General features: G+C 42.7%; 1 protein-coding gene across 1 annotated transcript in view; it reads right to left on the reverse strand.

Annotated features, from left to right (window-relative positions):
- MDN1 (midasin AAA ATPase 1) overlaps nucleotides 1-19039 on the reverse strand; it is a 3484183-nt gene that overhangs the window by 2603736 nt on the left and 861408 nt on the right. The window contains exon 22 of the mRNA XM_044071809.1: nucleotides 10451-10561. Coding sequence (XP_043927744.1) covers nucleotides 10451-10561 — 111 coding nt within the window. The remainder of the gene's footprint in view (nucleotides 1-10450; nucleotides 10562-19039) is intronic.

Below are 19039 nucleotides of genomic sequence, written 5' to 3' on the forward strand. Positions count from 1 at the left end.
TACCCAGGTTGACAGTAGCCTGACTTTTGAACACCATGTTGCTTCCATTGTAAGGAAAGCTTTCTACATGGTCCACCACATAAGTAAGGGTATCTCATCCAGGGACGAGGAGGTCCTAACATCCCTGCATTCTTCCTCTGTAAGGCCCATTATTGAGCACAACACTCCGTTCAGCATGTACCTTGGTTTACCTTTAAATAGGCGATGGCACTTTGTCGAACGGCCACTTCGACACGTTTTGCGCGAACCGAAACCGCGAAAATTTTTGAATGTCGAAAACATTCGACGTTCGACATTACCAGATGCACAACACCTCCACACCCATGCTACCATGGGTCAAAAAGGGGCGAGTTTTTGACGTTCGCACATTCGGAAGTCTACTTTGGTGACGATCGCATTTCGGCCTTCGCGCAAGTACAGTCGCCCATATCAGGATCGGCATTGTAAAGGTAAACCTGTACCTTGCAAAGCACAAGCAGCAGCTGGAGACACCAGAGGTTCCTCACCATATCTTCTGGATCGTCTGTTTATTTTGATGCGATAGAACGCATCCTGAAGATCTATAGAGCACATCCAGTTGTTCTTGTGCAGAAAACACAGAATGGATTGAATCATGACTATCCAAACCTTTGCGTGCTAAACTGACTGATTTAGCTTGAGTTCCAAGATTGGTCTCCAGTCCTGTCTTTTTGGCACTAAAAAATAATCCTGAATAACGTCTGGACTCTCTCTGGTCTGGGGGAACCTCTTGGATGACTATTTCTAGTACTGCTGCTTCTCTGACTGGGTGGAACATCGTGGAGTTTCGTGTAACTTAATGGCATGGATGTGAAAATGTTATACAACTTCTGGATATTTTACTCCACATCCATGAATCTTTTGTAATTTCTAACCAGGTTCTCTGCTGCAGGGATAGATGACCCTGACTGCATACAGTGATGGACAGCCGGGGTTCCTTTCAGGATCTGTCAGAGAAATTATCCTTCTTCCTCGTGGATGGTGTCTACCATTTGCTATCCCCCTCCCCCGGGAGAACTGTTTCCATGTTGATCTTGGAAGGGGCCCTGGGATTTCAAGAGTCACACTTTTCTAGGAACCAGCAAGGCAGAAGGAAAGGTCTACTGTAGAGCTGAAAAACATACATCCACAGTAGAAATGGCTTTCCCCTTCATGCTGGCACCTAGAGAATGCGTCTCACTTTGGGCTGAACAAGGCACTTCCGTCAAAGAGGGCATTGACGAAAGAAGATCTGAAGGTCTCCCCAAAATCACATAAGCACATCCAGGCATGTCTCCTAATGGAAGTGACAGAACCCACTGCCTGTGAAGTACCTTCGGCCACATGGGAGAGGAGTCTCATGGACAAATTTGAAATAGACTGAAGGGTAGCCAACTGCAACGAAATGGTACTCTTTATGCTGAAGAATATGGTCCCAGAGAGGGATCTGGTAAGTTCTTTGATCAAATCCTTCTAGTGTCTCATGAAATGTGCAAAATAATTCAGTGACCTAAAGGAAAAAGTCGCTGAAGCATAGACACTTCCCAAACCTGTCCAGTGCCCTAGACTCCCTGCTGAGGGGGGGGGGTGGACAGAGGAACTTTACTCTGCCAGTTCCTTTCTAGTAGCTACTGCTACAACCATACCATCAAGGGGTACTCCATTACTCCAGTGTTATCGGTCTTTAGGTGGTGCCAAGATCCTGGCGGGTCTCGAGTATTAACTCAGGTGTGTATGGTTCCTTTTCGAAGACAAACTAGGGAACCTTCCAGTTGTGTACTCCATGAAATTAGACCCAGATGTCAGTCCAGGTATCAGGCCAGCTCGAAATTTTCAATAGCCCTGCAGGACAGTCTCGAAACAAAGCTAGATAAAAATGGTGTGATTTGTCCAGTTGGTTCATTTACTCCAATTGAGTGGGTATCTTCCATGGTGGCAGCTCATAAGAAAAGTTCAGATGACATCAGAATATGTATTGCTCCACAAGACTTGAACAAAGCACTAAAAATAAATCATCCAATGCACAGTCGAAGAAGTTGTACCTCTGATGACAAATGCCACTGTTTTTTCTGTCAAAGATTCAGAGTTCACTTTGGCAAATTCAGCTTAAGAAATCATCATTGCTGACTACATTTAGTACTCAGTTTGGCAGGTATAGATTTTTGAGAATGCCACTTACGATAAATTCTGTGAGTGAAGTCTTTCAACGTGCAATTAAGCAAAATTTTTCTGGGAATCCTTGTAATACTATAGTAGACTATATACTAGTAAGAAGGTAATGGGGAAGCTGAGCATGGCAGAAACCTCAGGAAAAGTTCAAGAATGAGCATGGCAAGTGAATCTTAACCTCAACCCACAGAAATGCAGACTCCGGCTACAAGAAATTACTTATGTTGGTCATTTATTTGCCAGTTCAGGCCTATGACTAGACCCTTCTAAGCAAACAGCCATTCTCGAGAAGCCAGTTTCAGACAATGTTCAAGCCCTGCAAAGCTCTCTTGGCATGGTTAACTAGCAAGTTCATTCCAGACTTGAACTTTCAGCACCACTAAGAGAGCTGACATGTAAAGATGTATCCTGGATCTTGGTAACAGCAACACCAAAGAGCATTCGATGTCCACCAACTCTCACATACTATGATGTTCACAAGCTAGTCACTCTTCATGTGATACTTCCAGATTTGGTCTAGGTGCAGTCATTCTGCAAGAGGGTCAACCTACTGCCTATGCATCAAGAACTCTTACCCAAACTGAAATGCAGTATGCTCAGACAGAGTAAGAGCTTTTGGCAATTGTGTTTGCATGTTCAAATTTCCATGATTATGCTTTATGGTAGACCTATCCAGATCAAAACAGACCACCAACCTTTAGTCACTATCATGAGAAAGCCTATGCATTCAGCAACAGCCAGACTGCAACGTACAAGACTGAAGTATAATTTCAGTTTTGTCTACAAAAAAGGCAAACTTCTTTATCTTGCTGATACATTGGCCAGATCGCCCAGAAACACCACAGAACAGCATGAGAATGAGAACCTACACTTTGAAGTCATGGAAGTAAGAAATTTTTCTTCCACATGTCTTGGTGAGCTGAGAGACCACACAGCCACAGATCCAGTTTTACAGAAGCTCAAACACTTAATCAAGGATGGCCGTCAAATCTAGTTTATCTCAAGAAGTGCAACCTTATTTTCTATACAGAGATGAGATTTTGTCCGTCAATTGTATCATTATGAAAGATCCGAAAGTAATTGTTCCAAAGTCCTTACAATAAGAGTACACTACGATCTTTCATCACGGTCACCCATTCTACCAAAAGAAGGGCAAGAGGTGTAGTATTTTGGCCTATGTCACAATATATTGAGAGAGTACTTTCATCTTGTTCCGTGTGTAATAGTACTAAGTCACATCAACAGAAAGAACCACTTCAGTTAAACCAAATTCCTGAACTACCTTGGTAGACAGTAGCCAGTGATATCTTCGAATGGAATGGTCAACATTATTTGGTGTTAGTAGACTCTTACTCGAACTGGTTTCAAACTGACCTACTTCCCAACCTGGCATCCAGTACTGTCCTTACCAAGTTGAAGTATAATTTTGCAGTCCATGGTAGTCCACACAAAATTATTTCTGGCAATGGCACACAGTTTACAAGCAAACAGTTCAAAAGATTTGCCGAAGAGTCAGACTTTACTCATGTCACGAGTAGCTCAGAGTATCGGCAGTCAAATGGTTTGGTAGAACATGCAGTTCAAAGTGCAAAACTGTGACTAAATCAAAACGAGACAATACTGATGTTTTTCTGAATCTCAGAAACATTCCTCATGATAAACATCTTGGTTCACCTGCCCACAGACTTCTGTCGAGATAAACCAGAACCACGTTACCAATCAGTATTCAATTGTTGGCTCCATGTTTCAATAACAGCAGGTCAGTGAAAAACAAATCTGTTGAAGCGTTTAACCCAGAAGTCCTGCTACAATAAGACCAGCAAATCGCTCTATTGATTACAAGAAGGAAAAGTGGTAACAATGCAAAAGTCCAAAGGTTATGATTAGACTGGAGTTGTGAAGGCAGAGATAGTTCATTGTGGAATCACAAGGAACAGAGCTTAGGCAAAACCAGAAACATTTGATGCCGGTGTCTGAGCTTATACCACAGCACACAGCCTGTAAGAAAGACTATTTCAGAGTGAGATGTCCAGTGTTCCTGTTCCAGACGAAGTTCCAGAAAATATTCCCGTTCATGTGACAAATTCAGAAGTTCTTGATACAAGTTGTTCTCCAAAGACTGTCCCTGTTGCTAAATTCAGTCCAGACTGTTATGTTACCAGATCCGGTAGTATCTCCAGATCATGTAATAGATATACAGCAACTTGGACATGAACATTGTGTATGTTGCCAACGCCTATAATAATGCACATCTAACTCCAATGTTGCTTTTACTAAGAGCAATCTTTTTAAGAGGGAGGATGAGATCAATGTGTGTGTATGTATCTTTAAGAAACTATCCAAGGGCTTGCACAAATGTATAAATTTATTTATTTGACATTTGTTGACTGGGAATGTCTGAGCTTGCGCCCTTTTTCAGCAGAGGCCCAGGGAGAAAAGCTCCACAGAGTATTACATACATCATAAAAATGTTTACAAACAATACAGTATGCATGAGGTAATATAAAGATGCATAATAAAGCTTGGATTCACAATTGTAACATGAGAGTTTAAAGGTGTTAGTTACAAAAAAGGCAATAAAACCAAATGTTAAAGTCTTTCATATATCTCCAATACACAAGGACTTCACCATATAGAGAGGAAGTAATGACAATTAACTTGGAGTTTAAGAAAGGAGTATAGAGGTACTGTACATCAAATCTTAGTTCTTACAGGCAAAAGCATGTACATCAGTAATCCGAAGCACAGGGGGAGTTGACAGAGAGCAGGTGATAGAAAACGTACGGCTATGGATATAAATTTGTAAATGAGAGGAGAGGAGTAGTAGTTAGAATCAAGTGAAATCTGAAAGAGGAGTAAGCTAAGTGGGAAAAGAAGGGAAGGAGGTAAATATGAGTAGTGGAGAAATTGAGTGAAAATGATATTTGGAGTTCTGTAGTGAGAATGACATACAAATTGAGAAGGGGATGTATGCAAAGAGGGTTTGTCTCATTAAGTTCACAGTGGTTGTGTACAGGAGTAAGTCCAGGTATTTGTAAAGTGGACTTTTAGGGCAATTTTAAATGGGAGGCTTTGTGTAATAGATCTGATTGTTAAAAGTAGCTTATTCCAGTGGAGAGAGAGACGAGAGTTGTAGAGGGTTTTACCAATTGATTTTTTAAGTTTACAGATGTTATGGAGGTTTTGGTTGGTGCTTCCAAATTTTCTAGTTTCGAGGTAGTAATTTAAGATGTTGGAAATGTTAGGGCAGGAGGGGGGTTTGTAGACGATGGAGTGGATAATATTAAGTTGATAGAAAAGAAGTTGATTGGGGAACTCAAGCCAGTTCAGTGTTTTCAAAGCCAAACAGTGATGGGATTTAGGTTAAGTGTTGGTGGCAAATCTAGCTATTTTGTGGTATTGATTTTCCATCTTAGTTAGTAGTGTTGCCTGTAGGTTAATGGGGATTTGAGAGCCATAAAAGAGACAAAGTAGGAGATGAGCAAGAGAGAGTAACCGTATTGCATCTGGTGTGAGATATCTTTTATTATGTTATAGTAAGCCAAGCTTTTGGTTAGTATTTTTGGCACAGTAATTTATATGAAGGTCGAACTTTATCATCAATTATGACCCCTAGTAGTTTGGTACGGGATTCAACATTGAAGGTGTTGTCGAACGAGGTGATAGTGAAGGCTGAGATGTTACGAGACTCTAAATTGGCCCTAGGCGTGAGTGTGTGCAAGTGTGCCTTCTGTGAAAGGTTGGATGCTGGGCTGGCAACGTGACACCGTAAAACTCCACTGCCAATCATGAGCGAACAGGTGATCTGCTACGGTGACCGCTAACTGGGAAAAGGCCATAAGAAAAAGAAGCAGTTGTTTAGTTTTCTTAGCATTGCGTATTAGCTGGTTATTGGTTAGCCAGGTCTCAATATTTGTGAAAGTTTGCTGGGCTTTGGAAAGCAGATCTGAGAAATAATCAAAGGAGGTGATGACTGTAGAATCATCCTCATACTGGATGAGAGTTGAGTTGGGGCAGGATTTATAAAGATTGTTAGCAAAAATGTTGAATAGAAGAGATCCTAAGATGGAGCCTTGGGGCACACCTGTGGTGACTGGCAGAGGAGAGGAGTGTGTAGAAAAGCCATCTCACGTGCGAGCCTGACTGCCATTTTGTAGTAAGCTTTTGAGATGTAAGCATCTATGTATGCAAGGTCTGTCGATCCGTTTGTTTATATTTTATGATACGGCTATCCATCCTGATGAGTTTCTGTACATTAAAGCATCTAAATGAACTACCCGCCTGTTTGTCATCTATGTTAGAGAAGGAAGAGCAAGACCAGACCTGACAGGGTCAGGGCCAAAAGGATTCTCATCTGTATTTGTGTCCTGAGAATCATCATCCTGTCCACATGTACCTTGGATAGGCTCCTGGAAGACCAAAGGGAGGAAGCCATGGATGAGGGTCTTGAGTGGTGACAGGAAGACTGCTCCAGAAAAGACAATGGGAGCCAAGAGGTAATCAGCTCTGACAGTAGTTGAAGAGAACGGGTCCAGGGTGATTTGTCGGATCTTAACCTCAGATCTGATGCACTCGGATCAGTCTTTTATTTGTTTAACAGGCAGCTCTGAGGACGGAGCTGAAGTTGAAGCTGATGTGTTTTTCTGGAGATCTCTTGTGCTATTTCCTTAGAAAGGGAATCTTCCTTTTTCTCCAGTCTCTTGGGTGTTTGTGCCCCAGAAGCAGTTGGTGAATATTTTGAAGGCAGCAAGCCCCTAAAGATTCATTTGTTTTTCCTGTCAGTTACAGCACAGGAATTGAATACCTTGCAAATGTTACAATACGAATCTAAATGATTTTTTCCTAGACAGTAGATGCATTTGAAACATGTATCAGAGACTAGTATTTTGTGGTTGCACTCTATAAGTTTTTTTAAACCTGAAGACTTACCTGATACTTTTTAGTAAAGTAGAAAATAATTTTAAGACAAAGTTTTTTTTTTTTTTTAAATATTTAAAAGGGGAAAGTTAAAGAATTTACCAACAATGGTGAGACAGAGCACTGTTGAGTACAAAAAAAAATGGACAAAATACAAACTATGGTAATAGAAATGCTCAGAGTACAGAAGGAAGGTAAAGCTTATAACCCAAGAAAAAGGGTTAAATGGAGGCAAAAAATAATAGGTATAACAATAAGGAAAGTAACGGGATAACAATAGCTAAACTCAAACTTTCAAAAAAAAAACTCGCACTTGAGAGTTTGAGATCTATGTCCGAATGCTATGGTGGCAAACAAGATTTGGAGTGTTAGGTGACAAGAGCATTGCGAATAAAGGGAGGAGCAAGAGAGTTCAAGTGTTGTACGATCTGGAAGAAGCAGGAGAGTAGGATCCCAAGATTGGATCTGAACCCAACAGTTAAGGAATGAATGAAAATAACTTCAGATTATTTTTTTTTCTCAAATGATTCAAGAATTTCCTAGGGAAAGGGGAAAATGTATTCATTTTCACAGTGAGAAAAATACAACATAGATAAGTCAATGACAACTACGGGATGTTAAGAGATGCAGATAACTCAATATCCTTATCTTTCCAACACTTACGACTGTGGAAGGGGGAATAGGAGGATAAAGCCCTGATGACAACTCAGGCACTTAACTGCATAGACATGTTAGCATGAGGTACTCATGCTGGGAGGGGTGACTTGATTATCATACATACTTCCTGTGCTCTACTTAATGACATGGCCTTAGGTGGGGGTAATAACAGGTTATGAATAGACTCCAGATGTAAGCAGGTGTGGTCATAACAATCCAAGTCAGACAGTTTTTTTTTTTTTTTTGGGGGGGGGGGGGGTTGGTCAAGGAGCACATATATGCATGACACACGGGCATAAGTGATTCTTACAGTTACATTTGTGCCCACTTTATAATCAGGTTTGGATACAGACCGATACTGCTCACTGCCTGGATACTGGCAAGAGCACAGAATCCCTGATGGCTAACTGGACAATGGCGCGCACTGGATGGCTCTCACTCCTACAGAGCAAATAATTTCAAGTCTGACCAAGTGCAGCTTCATGGTCACCAGGCAGAGGGAAGAAAAGCACAGAAAATGTCATTATTCAGTGTGCACACAGAATTCTAAACAGGAAAACACCTATATGTAGATTAACTGCAATACGTTCAATATCCCCCAGTAAAATAGGAAACTTTATAATTTATCAATACACTGCAATGAAGTGAGAGACTTACATAAAGCATCACTTTTCTCCAATCGATTAAAGAGCTTCCTGGTATGTACAACTCAGGGACTGGCATCAGTAAGGACTGAGTCTGTAGAACATACCGCAGGAAGCCACAGATGGAAAATTGGTCAAGGTCAGAGTCCTGACCATAAAATGTTGTTTTAGTTGGAAAAATGCAAGTAGAAAATAATTTTTAAAAATCAATATTTAATAATGCCAGCTACCTCCACTGGCATAAAATAGACCCCTTACTATTCTTACTATAACCAAGGTGACCACAGTTCAACTAACAGCTCAGACACCTCTAGGAGATGCTGTGGGGAAGGAATGTATAACGAGGCTTTTTCTCTGTCTTCACTGGAAGGAAACTGGGTGACATGCTGACACAGGGTTGCTACTTCTGTAGCCACAGTGGACTCCAGAGCTCACAAAAGCATCAAAGTAAGGGGAGAGAGGTGGGGATGCACCCAAACCATGCCTTGCAGCATTGCAGTGTTTTATCAAGATATGCCAAGCAAGTGGGGATGGGGTAGTGGTGGTGGTAAGGTGTTCTTCCCATATTAAATCAACAACAGAAAACTACCACATTATGAGGACCAATCCCATCTGCACCATCTCCTGGCTGTTGCAATATTACTCCTCTGAATGTCTGCAGTCAGAGAAACGACCTTTCATGGTAACATGAAAATCCAGGATATACTTAAGATGATGGTGGGCTCTGCCAGTAGGGGCTGGAGCACAAGGACTAAACACAGTTGTGCTTCTAATCAAAATGCATCCAACATTCAAAACCACTGAGCTGAAGATATGGGTAACCACATTGAAAGCAAATATAGTAATAGTCAGCTCACAAAGGCTGGTCACAGCAGTTGCCTTAAGTCATAAGACTTGCAACAACACATATACTCCTTTAAGACAGTTTGGAGGAAGAATTCCATGGGGGCCCTAATTTCAGAAAGGGAACAAAACCACTCCTGTAACTGAAAGTCAGACTCTGCACAACAGCAGAGTCGAAGACTGTTGACAGTACTATTCAAAAGTCTCTCTTTCGACTGCCATGTGCATTAAGTGACTTGAAGATGAACCCAGAACATATCCCTTAAAAATACACTGGCTGATTTACAGGGAAAGGAGTACTGCCACAGCAACAACTGAGCAGAAACAAGAAGAACAGCTTTAATCAGGAAAGCCTTTACTACATGCTATGTCGACTGGTGACCCTCATCATAAAGTAATGTTCTTTTCCTTTACTTAAGTACCAATTAATGTGCAAACGGCAGTCAGCCCAGTGGCACAGAGGAGTAAAACCATGACAACCAGAGTCCGATTAGTGGCAACATGACAGAGGATGGGCAGTGCCTATGACTGGGGAGAGGGAGGGGACTCCTATCCAGCTACACCTGCCAGTCTGGTGCCATGAGATGGAGGTCTCAATCACTTAATGTAGGGCCTGAAATAGAAAAAAGCATTCACTGTGGCTACCCAAGTTGCTGATGGTAGCTCCTGTTCTGTGTGTGAAGGAGCATGCATGTATAGGCATAGCAAGCATATAAAGAAGTCCCTTTGGAGATGCAGGTGTATACAATCACTACCATGGGAACATTTTGCATTTTAGGTCAGATGATGGCTCCCCATTATTAATTCAATCGGCGGTCTGTGTGCCACTGGGAAAGCTTGATGGTTGACAGGCAGAGGACAGGAAAAATATCAGCAGGACAGCAAGAAGGCCTCTGACTACGAATATCATCAGTACCAAGAGCTGCTGTAAAACCAAATGCATACGCAGCAGCTGGGGAAACATCACTAGAGAGGTCCAACTCAAAGAATGGAGGACAAAGCAACACAACCTTACAGATACTTACAAGCTATAATGACAGACTTCTTACATGCAATGAAAGCACTTAAACGTGAGGAAACAATACAAAACAATTTCATGATTAACAAGGCTCTTCACAACTGTAAGCCTACATCAATTCTTCCTTAAGAAAGGTCTACAGCTTTTACTTGAGACGAAACACAAACCATCTCAGGACAACCAAGTAAATTACTCATTTACATACCTGTTTCAGAAGATTTTTGTTGTTGTTACTGATAATATATTGACAGATCAGTTTCTCAACAACTGGGTGGGAAACTCTATCCAGCTGAGTCAGGAAACTTAAGCAAAATCCCTATAACACAAAAAATATGATTACGTACTTTACCAAACTGCTCTGCAACTACATTGATATCCACAACTTCACTCATTTACAAAACGTGCACTCTTTTTGAGCAACATCAAAATTTATGCTTGAAATCTTTAATCTACTAACTTCAGTATCTTCAGTTCTTTTCATGTTCGCTAAATGTGGGCTTCGGGATCTAATGCAACAGCTGCTCTCAGTAATGTTTCAAGTCTTAAGTTTCCCCAGTAACAGTCCACTACTATCAATTCAATAAAATGCACTTTTTAATTTTTACCAACATTAAATGTTAATTCAATGCAAAGAAATTTGTATTCAAATTACTCTCCGAAATGCTTGTCCTTTTAATTTACTGTGGTCTTACTGCATTGTATGACTTGCATCAATGACTTTACAAGTGAAAATGTAAAACAAGGCCTACCACATTTTTATTTATTTTTTTTAAGGCAACACTTGCACTCAGACAAAAAAAAGTGTTGTAGAGCTGGTTCATTTTCCAATTTACAGGTGCCACATTGCTCTACCTCAACAAAGCACAACTGATGCAACTGTTACAGAACTAGGAGATGAAGCAGCTCTCTATCAGGCAACCTGTCTAGCCACAACCTACTTAAAAATATATATATTTTTTTTACAAGCTTATCACTCAGTAAAGATGAAAAAGTCCAAAGCAACATAGATATGGAATCCCTTACAATGTGCTTGTTTTATAATCTGTATCGGGGCTAATCTACTAAAGTGCTTTATTATAATGGAAGAGTCAACAACAGTAGACATTATATGCACCCCACATTGTGTGCAAGTGCAAACATCAAAAAATGCAAACAAAGCCGCTTTAACTAATGCTCATGGAAACGGACTACACTGTGCATGTCACTAAGAGGGAAACTGATGAACTATGATAAATCCTGGTTTGACAACACACAGATTTGTCAAAGGGAAGGATTACAGGGAGTAAACTTAGTGAAAGCTGTTTTGGCATCCAACAAAAAAAAAAAAGGAAAAATTACACCTCTGATGAACTGGCATGGTAAAGAAAGCAATGCAGATATCGAATAAGCATACCAAGGTCACATGGCATCTGTGACGTTCACTGAACATCTGGTTCAAAAAAATAAAGGAAGGAATCTACCATGATGAAGCAAATCCTTGAGAATGACATCGCATCTTGGGAAAACTGATGCATCTGACCTCAGTCATGCAATAAATGAGTACAGCAGGCCATTTGAGGCCCTGGCATGCTGCACCCAGACAAACAAAAAGTATGGCTGGTAGGTTGGCAAGCAGCACAATGCTGAAGTCACTGTTAAATGGCAGACCTCTCCTTTCATCTTCCAGTCTTCCTGTGAAAGGATTTCTTTCTTTAGGATTTACAGAAATTGCAGATGTTGCAGCTATTCAAGTCATCCTGCCACAGGTCAGTGAATTCATTACAACTACTATTAATATGTCAGCATCTACCCAGTTACCTTCAGGGAGGTGTTCTTTTCATCAGCTTAACCTGTTAAAATAAATGAGGGGGAGATATTCTGATTCCCAAAGTCCCAAACTCCTTCATACGCCATCCAAAAGCAGAGTAGCAAGTACCTCAGCCACCTGGAGTCAATTTCCACTGAGACACAACAGCTATATCATTTTCTTGGCATCCCCTAATAATACAGCTCTCTGGAAATTAAATCAGTGATACTGAAGGTTGAATGTGGCAAGAAACACTCTGCATCCAATATCCGTGGGCATTAAGAATACTGCTAATGCCACTCTTTAGGGGCAGATTACTACAAACACCATGCAGTCTTGTCAGCCCTCATTTTAAAAGCACTGTAGGTGAAAGGGTCTTAACTTCCAGATCATGATCACTGAGAAGATGCAAACCCTATCACAGTTTCTCATACTTTGACTAAACTGATGGGGTACCTTAAACTTCACAATAAAAAAGAAGTTATGTACGTACCATAACATTCCATGTTTGTTGCCCAAATTGCCTACATTCTTGCTGCATGGGGCTCCGACTCGGCTGATACTAAAGCTCGAGAGATTTTACTGGCTTGAGGCTAACCCCTATCCCATGGTGCCTCACAGCAATTCCCCATATCTTGTTTGCAAGAAAGTAAATAGGTACACAAGTCAGAAACTATCAATAACTATGTCCATACAAACAGAATACTCTATTACTATCCATACCAAGTGGACGGACAACTACAACCAGGTCAGACAGCATAACTGATAGTCCACCAGTTCTTCCAGAAAACAGGAAGGAGGGTGGGACACAAGAATGTAGCCGAGATGGACTACAAACATGGAACGTTATGGTAAGTACATAATTTCTTTATGTTATGTAGTCCTATCTCGCTGTAATTCTTGCTGGATGGGAGAGCGTCCCTAGCACCTTTATCCCAGGTGGGTCAAGCAAAGAGACTCTTCAGCATAGTGGACCCAAAGGATGACCTGCCCCAGGAGGCCAAATCCAATTTGTAATGAGTGACAAAGGTATGACGTCTTGCCCAAGTAGCTGCTGCACAAATGGTATCAATTGGGAGTTTAGATCTAAAGGCATATAAAGCAGACACTGCTCTGGTTGAATGACCTTTAACTTTGGTAATTGTTTGCCAGCAGCTTAGTAAGCAAAGGAAATGCAGTCTGAAAGCCAGTTAGACAAGGTGACCTTAGAAACCGGCAATCCTTTATTTTTGTCTGAAAAGGAGACAAATAATTGGTCTGATTTTTGAAATTTAGTCCAATGCAGGTTGTCGTGTTTTGGCTTTTCACGGTTAGGGGTCACCACAGTGGAACTCCGGTCCGCTAATGATTGGCAGTAGATTTTGACGAACGCCGAGGTGCCAGCTCGAAGTTAAACCTTCAACGAAGGCACACTCATTTACACATGTCTTTCGAATGCCCACTCAACTGTGGGGAGGACATGCAGACTCCACACACAAGGCACTCCAGCAGAGAATCGAACGGGAGAACCTCTTGCCTGTGAGGCAACAACGCTACCGCTGCACCACCACGGATAAAAGCATTTAGTCCTGTGCAGGTAAAACCCGAGATATCTGTGGACATCCAACTGGTGTAGTCTGTATTCTGATTTATTAGTATGATTTGGAAAGAAAACTGGTAGTTCAATAGTGGTGATGAGATTATGCTCTGAACATACCTTAGGAAGAAAGGAAGGATTAGTTCTAACTGAATCTCTATCCTTATGGAAAACAATGTAAGGAGGTCGAATGGTGAGGGCTTGCAATTCAGAAACTCTCCTAGCAGACATTACAGCCACTAAGAACAATGTCTTCCAAGACAAGAATTTCAGATCTGATGAAGAGGGTTCAAAGGGTGGAGAAATTAAAGATGTAAGAACTAGGTTTAGGTCCCAGGGCTCCGGTGGTTGCCTGATTGGAAGTCTGAGAAGAATGACTCCTTTCAAAAAGGTTTTGCATAAAGAGTGGGACATGACTGGATTTCCCATGTAGCCAAAATGATAATTAGAGATGGCAGCTAACTGAACTCTAATAGTAGCAGCCGCAGCTGTTTCATGAAAAATAGATGCCAGGAAGGACAGGATATACTCTATAGGAGCTGAATAGGGATCTATGCCTTGGTTTGCTGCCCAAATGGAGAACCTTTTCCATTTACTGGAATGTAATTTCCTGGTGGAAGGTTTGTGTGAAGAAATCAGAATGTGTTTGACTGTAGGGGAAAGGGAAACACACCTGGCTATTCGTAGAACTGGAGTAGCCATGCTGTCATTTTCAGGGTTTGGATAGTAGGATGGAACTGCCCTGATTAATGAATCAGGAGGTCTGGAGATGGTTCCAGAATCCATGGTTCCTCCAAGAGATAGGGCCACAGGAAGACTTGGCGAGGCCAGTAAGGAGCAATGAGGATCAGGGTCCTCCAACAGTTTTGCTTTCCGAATTACTTTTGGAATGACAGGAAAGGGTGGAAAAGCATAAAGGAGTCCAAGAGGCTAATTGTAGACCAGAGCATCCCTGGGTGACATCCCCAGATGAGGAATTGGGGCAAAGTAGCTGCTGCATTTGGTGTTCATGTACATTTTGAATAGGTCGCAGCAAGGCTGACCCCATTTGCGAAAAATCTCTTCCGCAACTTCTGAATTCAGGGACCACTTGTTAGGCATCAGAATTGCTCGATTGACTTTGTCTGCTATCACACTGGACTTCCCCGGGATGTGGTTGCTACCAGAAAACGTTGAGTGTTCATCTCCCATTTCCAAACAAAGCCTCTCAACAAAATGGGCAAGATTTGGTTCCCCCTTGCTTATGTACCACACTGCAGACATGTTGTCTGATGGAATCGTTACTGTCCCAGTGGGAAGAGAACTGTGAAGTGCTTGCAACGCATATAGCACCGCTCTCATCTCCAGAACATTTATGTGCAAGTGGCACTCATGATCCTGCAAAGTATCTTGGACAGTTATTCCCAGATAATGCCCCCCCACCCTATCTGGGAGGCGTTCATGGTCAAGACTGCATTTTCTTGAGGGGGAGCAAGTGGGCGACTAGATGAAGTTGACCCATATGTAACCACAATGTTAGATCCTTCTTGCAGGAGTTTGTGATGAGTATTTGGTGAGACATGGGAAGATCCTGCATTGACCACTGGGCCAACAGTAGCCACTGAAGTACTCTCGTGCAGATGGGCTAGGGGAACTAAGAGAATAGTGGAAGCCATAGTCCTTAGGACCTGAAGGACTATCCTGGCCTGTACTTTGTCTCTCATCAGCAAGAATCTGACTTGGTCATGTAACGATTCTATCCTTTCTGGTGTCAGTTTTGCTGTCATGGTGGTTGAGTCAATTTCTGAGCCTAAGAATACACTGTGCTGCAATGGAGATAAGGCTTTTTTTAGGTTTATTGTAATGCTTAATCTGGCACACAAGTACAAACTCTCATTCCTGGTTCTGATTAGTTGGTGCCTGGTGGCAGCAGTGAGGAGCCAGTCATCTAGGTACGGAAACACCTGGAATCCTTGACATCTCAGGTGAGCCAGTACCACTGCCATGCAGTTGGTGAACACTCTGGGGGCTGTAGTGAGGCCAAAAGGCAGTGTTTGAAATTGAAAATGACTGGCTCCCAGCCAAAAGCGTAGGTGTCTTCTGGAGCGCCTGTCCATTTTGATGTGGTAGTATGCATCCTGAAGATCTACTGACCACATACAATTGCCTTTCCAGATAAAGGGAAATATCGGCTGCAGAGTGATCATTCGGAACTTCGATTTCTTTACAGACTTGTGGAGTTTGCTGAGATCTAGAATTGATCTCCAGTCCCCTGTCTTTTTCGGAATTAAAAAGAATCATAAGTTCCAGATCCTATTTCTTCTGTGGAGGCTTCTTGGATTACTTTTTTGCAGCAACGAGATGACCTCTGATGTTGCACAGTCTAACTGAATGGGTGGCACGTGTGGTAGAGACCAGTTTACCAGGGGATCGGAAAACAAAGGGAATAAGGTAACCTCTGGATATTATGGTTTGTACCCAATGATCTTGGGAAATTTGTAGCCAGGCCCTTGGGTACAGTGAAAGACGACCCCCGACTGACTCCAGAGACGGACAGTCTGGCAACCCCTCAGGGGCGATGGAAGAGACTATCAGAGAAAGTATCTATCTCCCTGTTGCGGACCTCCTATGTCGCGAGGGCGGCGTCTTCCGTTATATCCTCCCCCTCTACCTCTAGAGGAGAGGTGACCTTGTGCCTGAGGGAAAACTTTTTGGGATTTGCGGAACCACATTTTCCCTCCTGTTTGACCCTTGGGATAGGGTCTAGAAGGAAGGGAGAAAAGGACTCAGATGGCAAGATAAGGTTTGCCCTTCCTACTTGCACCTGGACAAAGTCTCTTACATGCGGTCCAAAAAGAGTTGAACCATCAAAGGGGACGTTGGTAAAGGAAGACTTAAAGGATTCTGTGAAGTTACATAGACACATCCAGGAAAGTCTCCTAAGAGAATTTCTTGCTGCAGCTGCCCTGCTCGCTCTGTCCGCTGTATAGAAAATCAGCCTCATGGAGGAGTTAGCTACAGATGTAAGGGTGAGGAGCTGCGCAGATACCTTGTCTGTGGATCCTGAAGCTAATGAACCCTAAAGGGTGTTCTCCCAACTCCTTCAGGAGATCCCTTTGAAGTCTAGTAAAATGGGACAGGTAATTCAGCGATCTTAAGGTAAATGCCGCTGAAGAGAAGGCACGCTTTTCCATACCTATCCATTGTCCTGGACTCCTTATTAGGAGGATGGATATTAGATGATGTCTCTGACAACTCCTTTTTCGTGGCCACTGCTTCCACCATAGGATCAACAGGAACTCCCTTAGAAAGAAAGGACTTCTCTTCAGGAGCAGTCAAATTTGCTTGGCCTCCTCGGGACAGGCTCCACTGTGTCTGGGGAGGTCCAGTCTTTCTGGGATATTACCCCCAAGAGCCGTGATAAGGCGGTGTCACCCAGGAGGTGGAAGGTCGAGAACCAAAGGCCTCAAGGTACACCGATTCATCCTCAGTAGGGTTAGAGGTCTTCCAATCGCCCTCTGTCGAAGGATTTCAAGGATGTCAGAAAAGGAGACATCCTCAGAGGGAGATCTAGGGGACCCTTCTGACTCATCCAAAATCAGTGTCTGACGTGACAGACACAGGTGAGTCAATGTGCTTCCTCTTACAATGTCTGTTCAAGGAAGATCTTCAGTGGGATAACCTGGCGAGGTCTCGGAAGAGGTGACACCTTCAATGGGGGCTGCTAGAGTCTGTTTCCCTACGCTGAGGGGGTGGCGGGGGAGAAGAGGTTGCTACCGGCTGCTGGTGGGACATCTGGTCCAAAGGCAGGTCGTTGGCACTGGACAAAGCTCTCTCTATTGCTTCAAATGCCTTTCCACCCCACTCTGAAGACTACCTCCATTCAGAGGAGGCTGAATGTCGGCTCCGAGCAGGAGGGACAGGTTCCAAAGCAGACGTGGGAACTGAGCTCAGTCTAGCCGAAGCACCAAGAGGAAGGGTTGGTACAGAAGAAAAAATGGGGGTGACTATCCATTTCCAAGTTAACTCGAGAGCGTCAGCTACCAGATCCCTTGGATCCAGACTGAGCCGCTGAGGAAAGAGTTATCAGTTCCCAAGGAAGCAGGAAGAATTCTTGGAACCTAAGGATCCAACACAGAAGAACCCGAAGTGTTTGGCTCCGAGAGCGAAGCAGTCGGAAGAGGAGCAGTAGTCTGTATATGGGACAGCTCCGAAGCCTTTGGATCCAGAAGGGATAACTTTTTAGCCAGAGCCAGATCACGGAGCAACCTCTTCACCACCCGTTTGATGTCCTCATCTGAAAGTGTCCTGGAGGAATGAGTGGAAATGGAATGAGATCTCCCCTCTAAAATAGGAGACCTCAACGTTGGTGAAACAGGGTCGATAACTGGTGAGTGTCTCGATACCGAAGGTTGCCTCAGCACTGAAGAAACAGATGGCACTGACACAGAAGCGGAATCTGAGCCAGAACTCCTTGGCTTGGTCACTTTAGACTTTTTAGACGGCTCCGACACTGGAACCGAAGACTTTCTTTTCACAGTTTTGGGAGCTGTCTGACCAAGTTCCAGCTGTTCCTGGAAGGAACTAGTCATAAGACCCCTGTCTATTAATTTACGTTTCCTCTCATTAAGAACCCTAGTACTGAAGGCATGGCAAAAAGTACAGGGTTCTTGTAAGTGAGCCTCTCCCAGACAGTACACACAGCTAGTGTGACAGTCATTCAATGACATTTTTGTGAAAACTTGTCATTTCTTGAACCCCGACGGGCGGTGTTCCTTATGTTCTCTGTCTTTCTCTTTGGACATGCTGACAAGAAAACAAGGCTAACAACAATTTTCAGTAACTACAACACTAACTATAACTAACAGCAAACCTATGAAGAGAAGAAAAAGTTTTTTTTTTTAAAGGAAGGAGGACTAGCACTCAGGGAGGAAAAGACCTCTAATTTAAATGGGCAACTATGGCCCTCTAACTAAAATGGGCCATACAATCCTAAAAAGGTGGAATAGGGGATCAAACACTAACAATCACACAGGTAATAACAAACAACTATTAAAGGGAAGAAAGTGAAGAAAAAGGACGAGAAATAAGATTTATCAAAAAATCCTCTACTTAGCCAATGAGCCAGTAAGGAGACAACCATGAAGCTTTTGCGGCAAACAAGATCTGGGGAATTGCCGTGAGGCACCATGGGATAGGAGTTAGCTTCAAGCCAGTAAAAGCTCTCGAACTTTAGTATCGGCCAAGTCAGAGCAGAGAATCGGCTCCGAACCCCATCCAACAAGAATTACGGCGAGATACGACTACATAACATCTACACTTAAGGGATGCATGCTCAGTAAAAGCAATTTTCTTCTTAATTATTCTCAGGAAAACCATGCTAAGGAGAAAAGGAATCTGCAATATGGAGCAGCCATATCAAAACCTTATACCCGATATACAGACTACCACAT

This window comes from Protopterus annectens, chromosome 1.part0 (genome assembly GCF_019279795.1).
Source record: "Protopterus annectens isolate FY-2018-M chromosome 1.part0, PAN1.0, whole genome shotgun sequence".
NCBI classification, from domain to species: Eukaryota; Metazoa; Chordata; order Ceratodontiformes; family Protopteridae; genus Protopterus; species Protopterus annectens.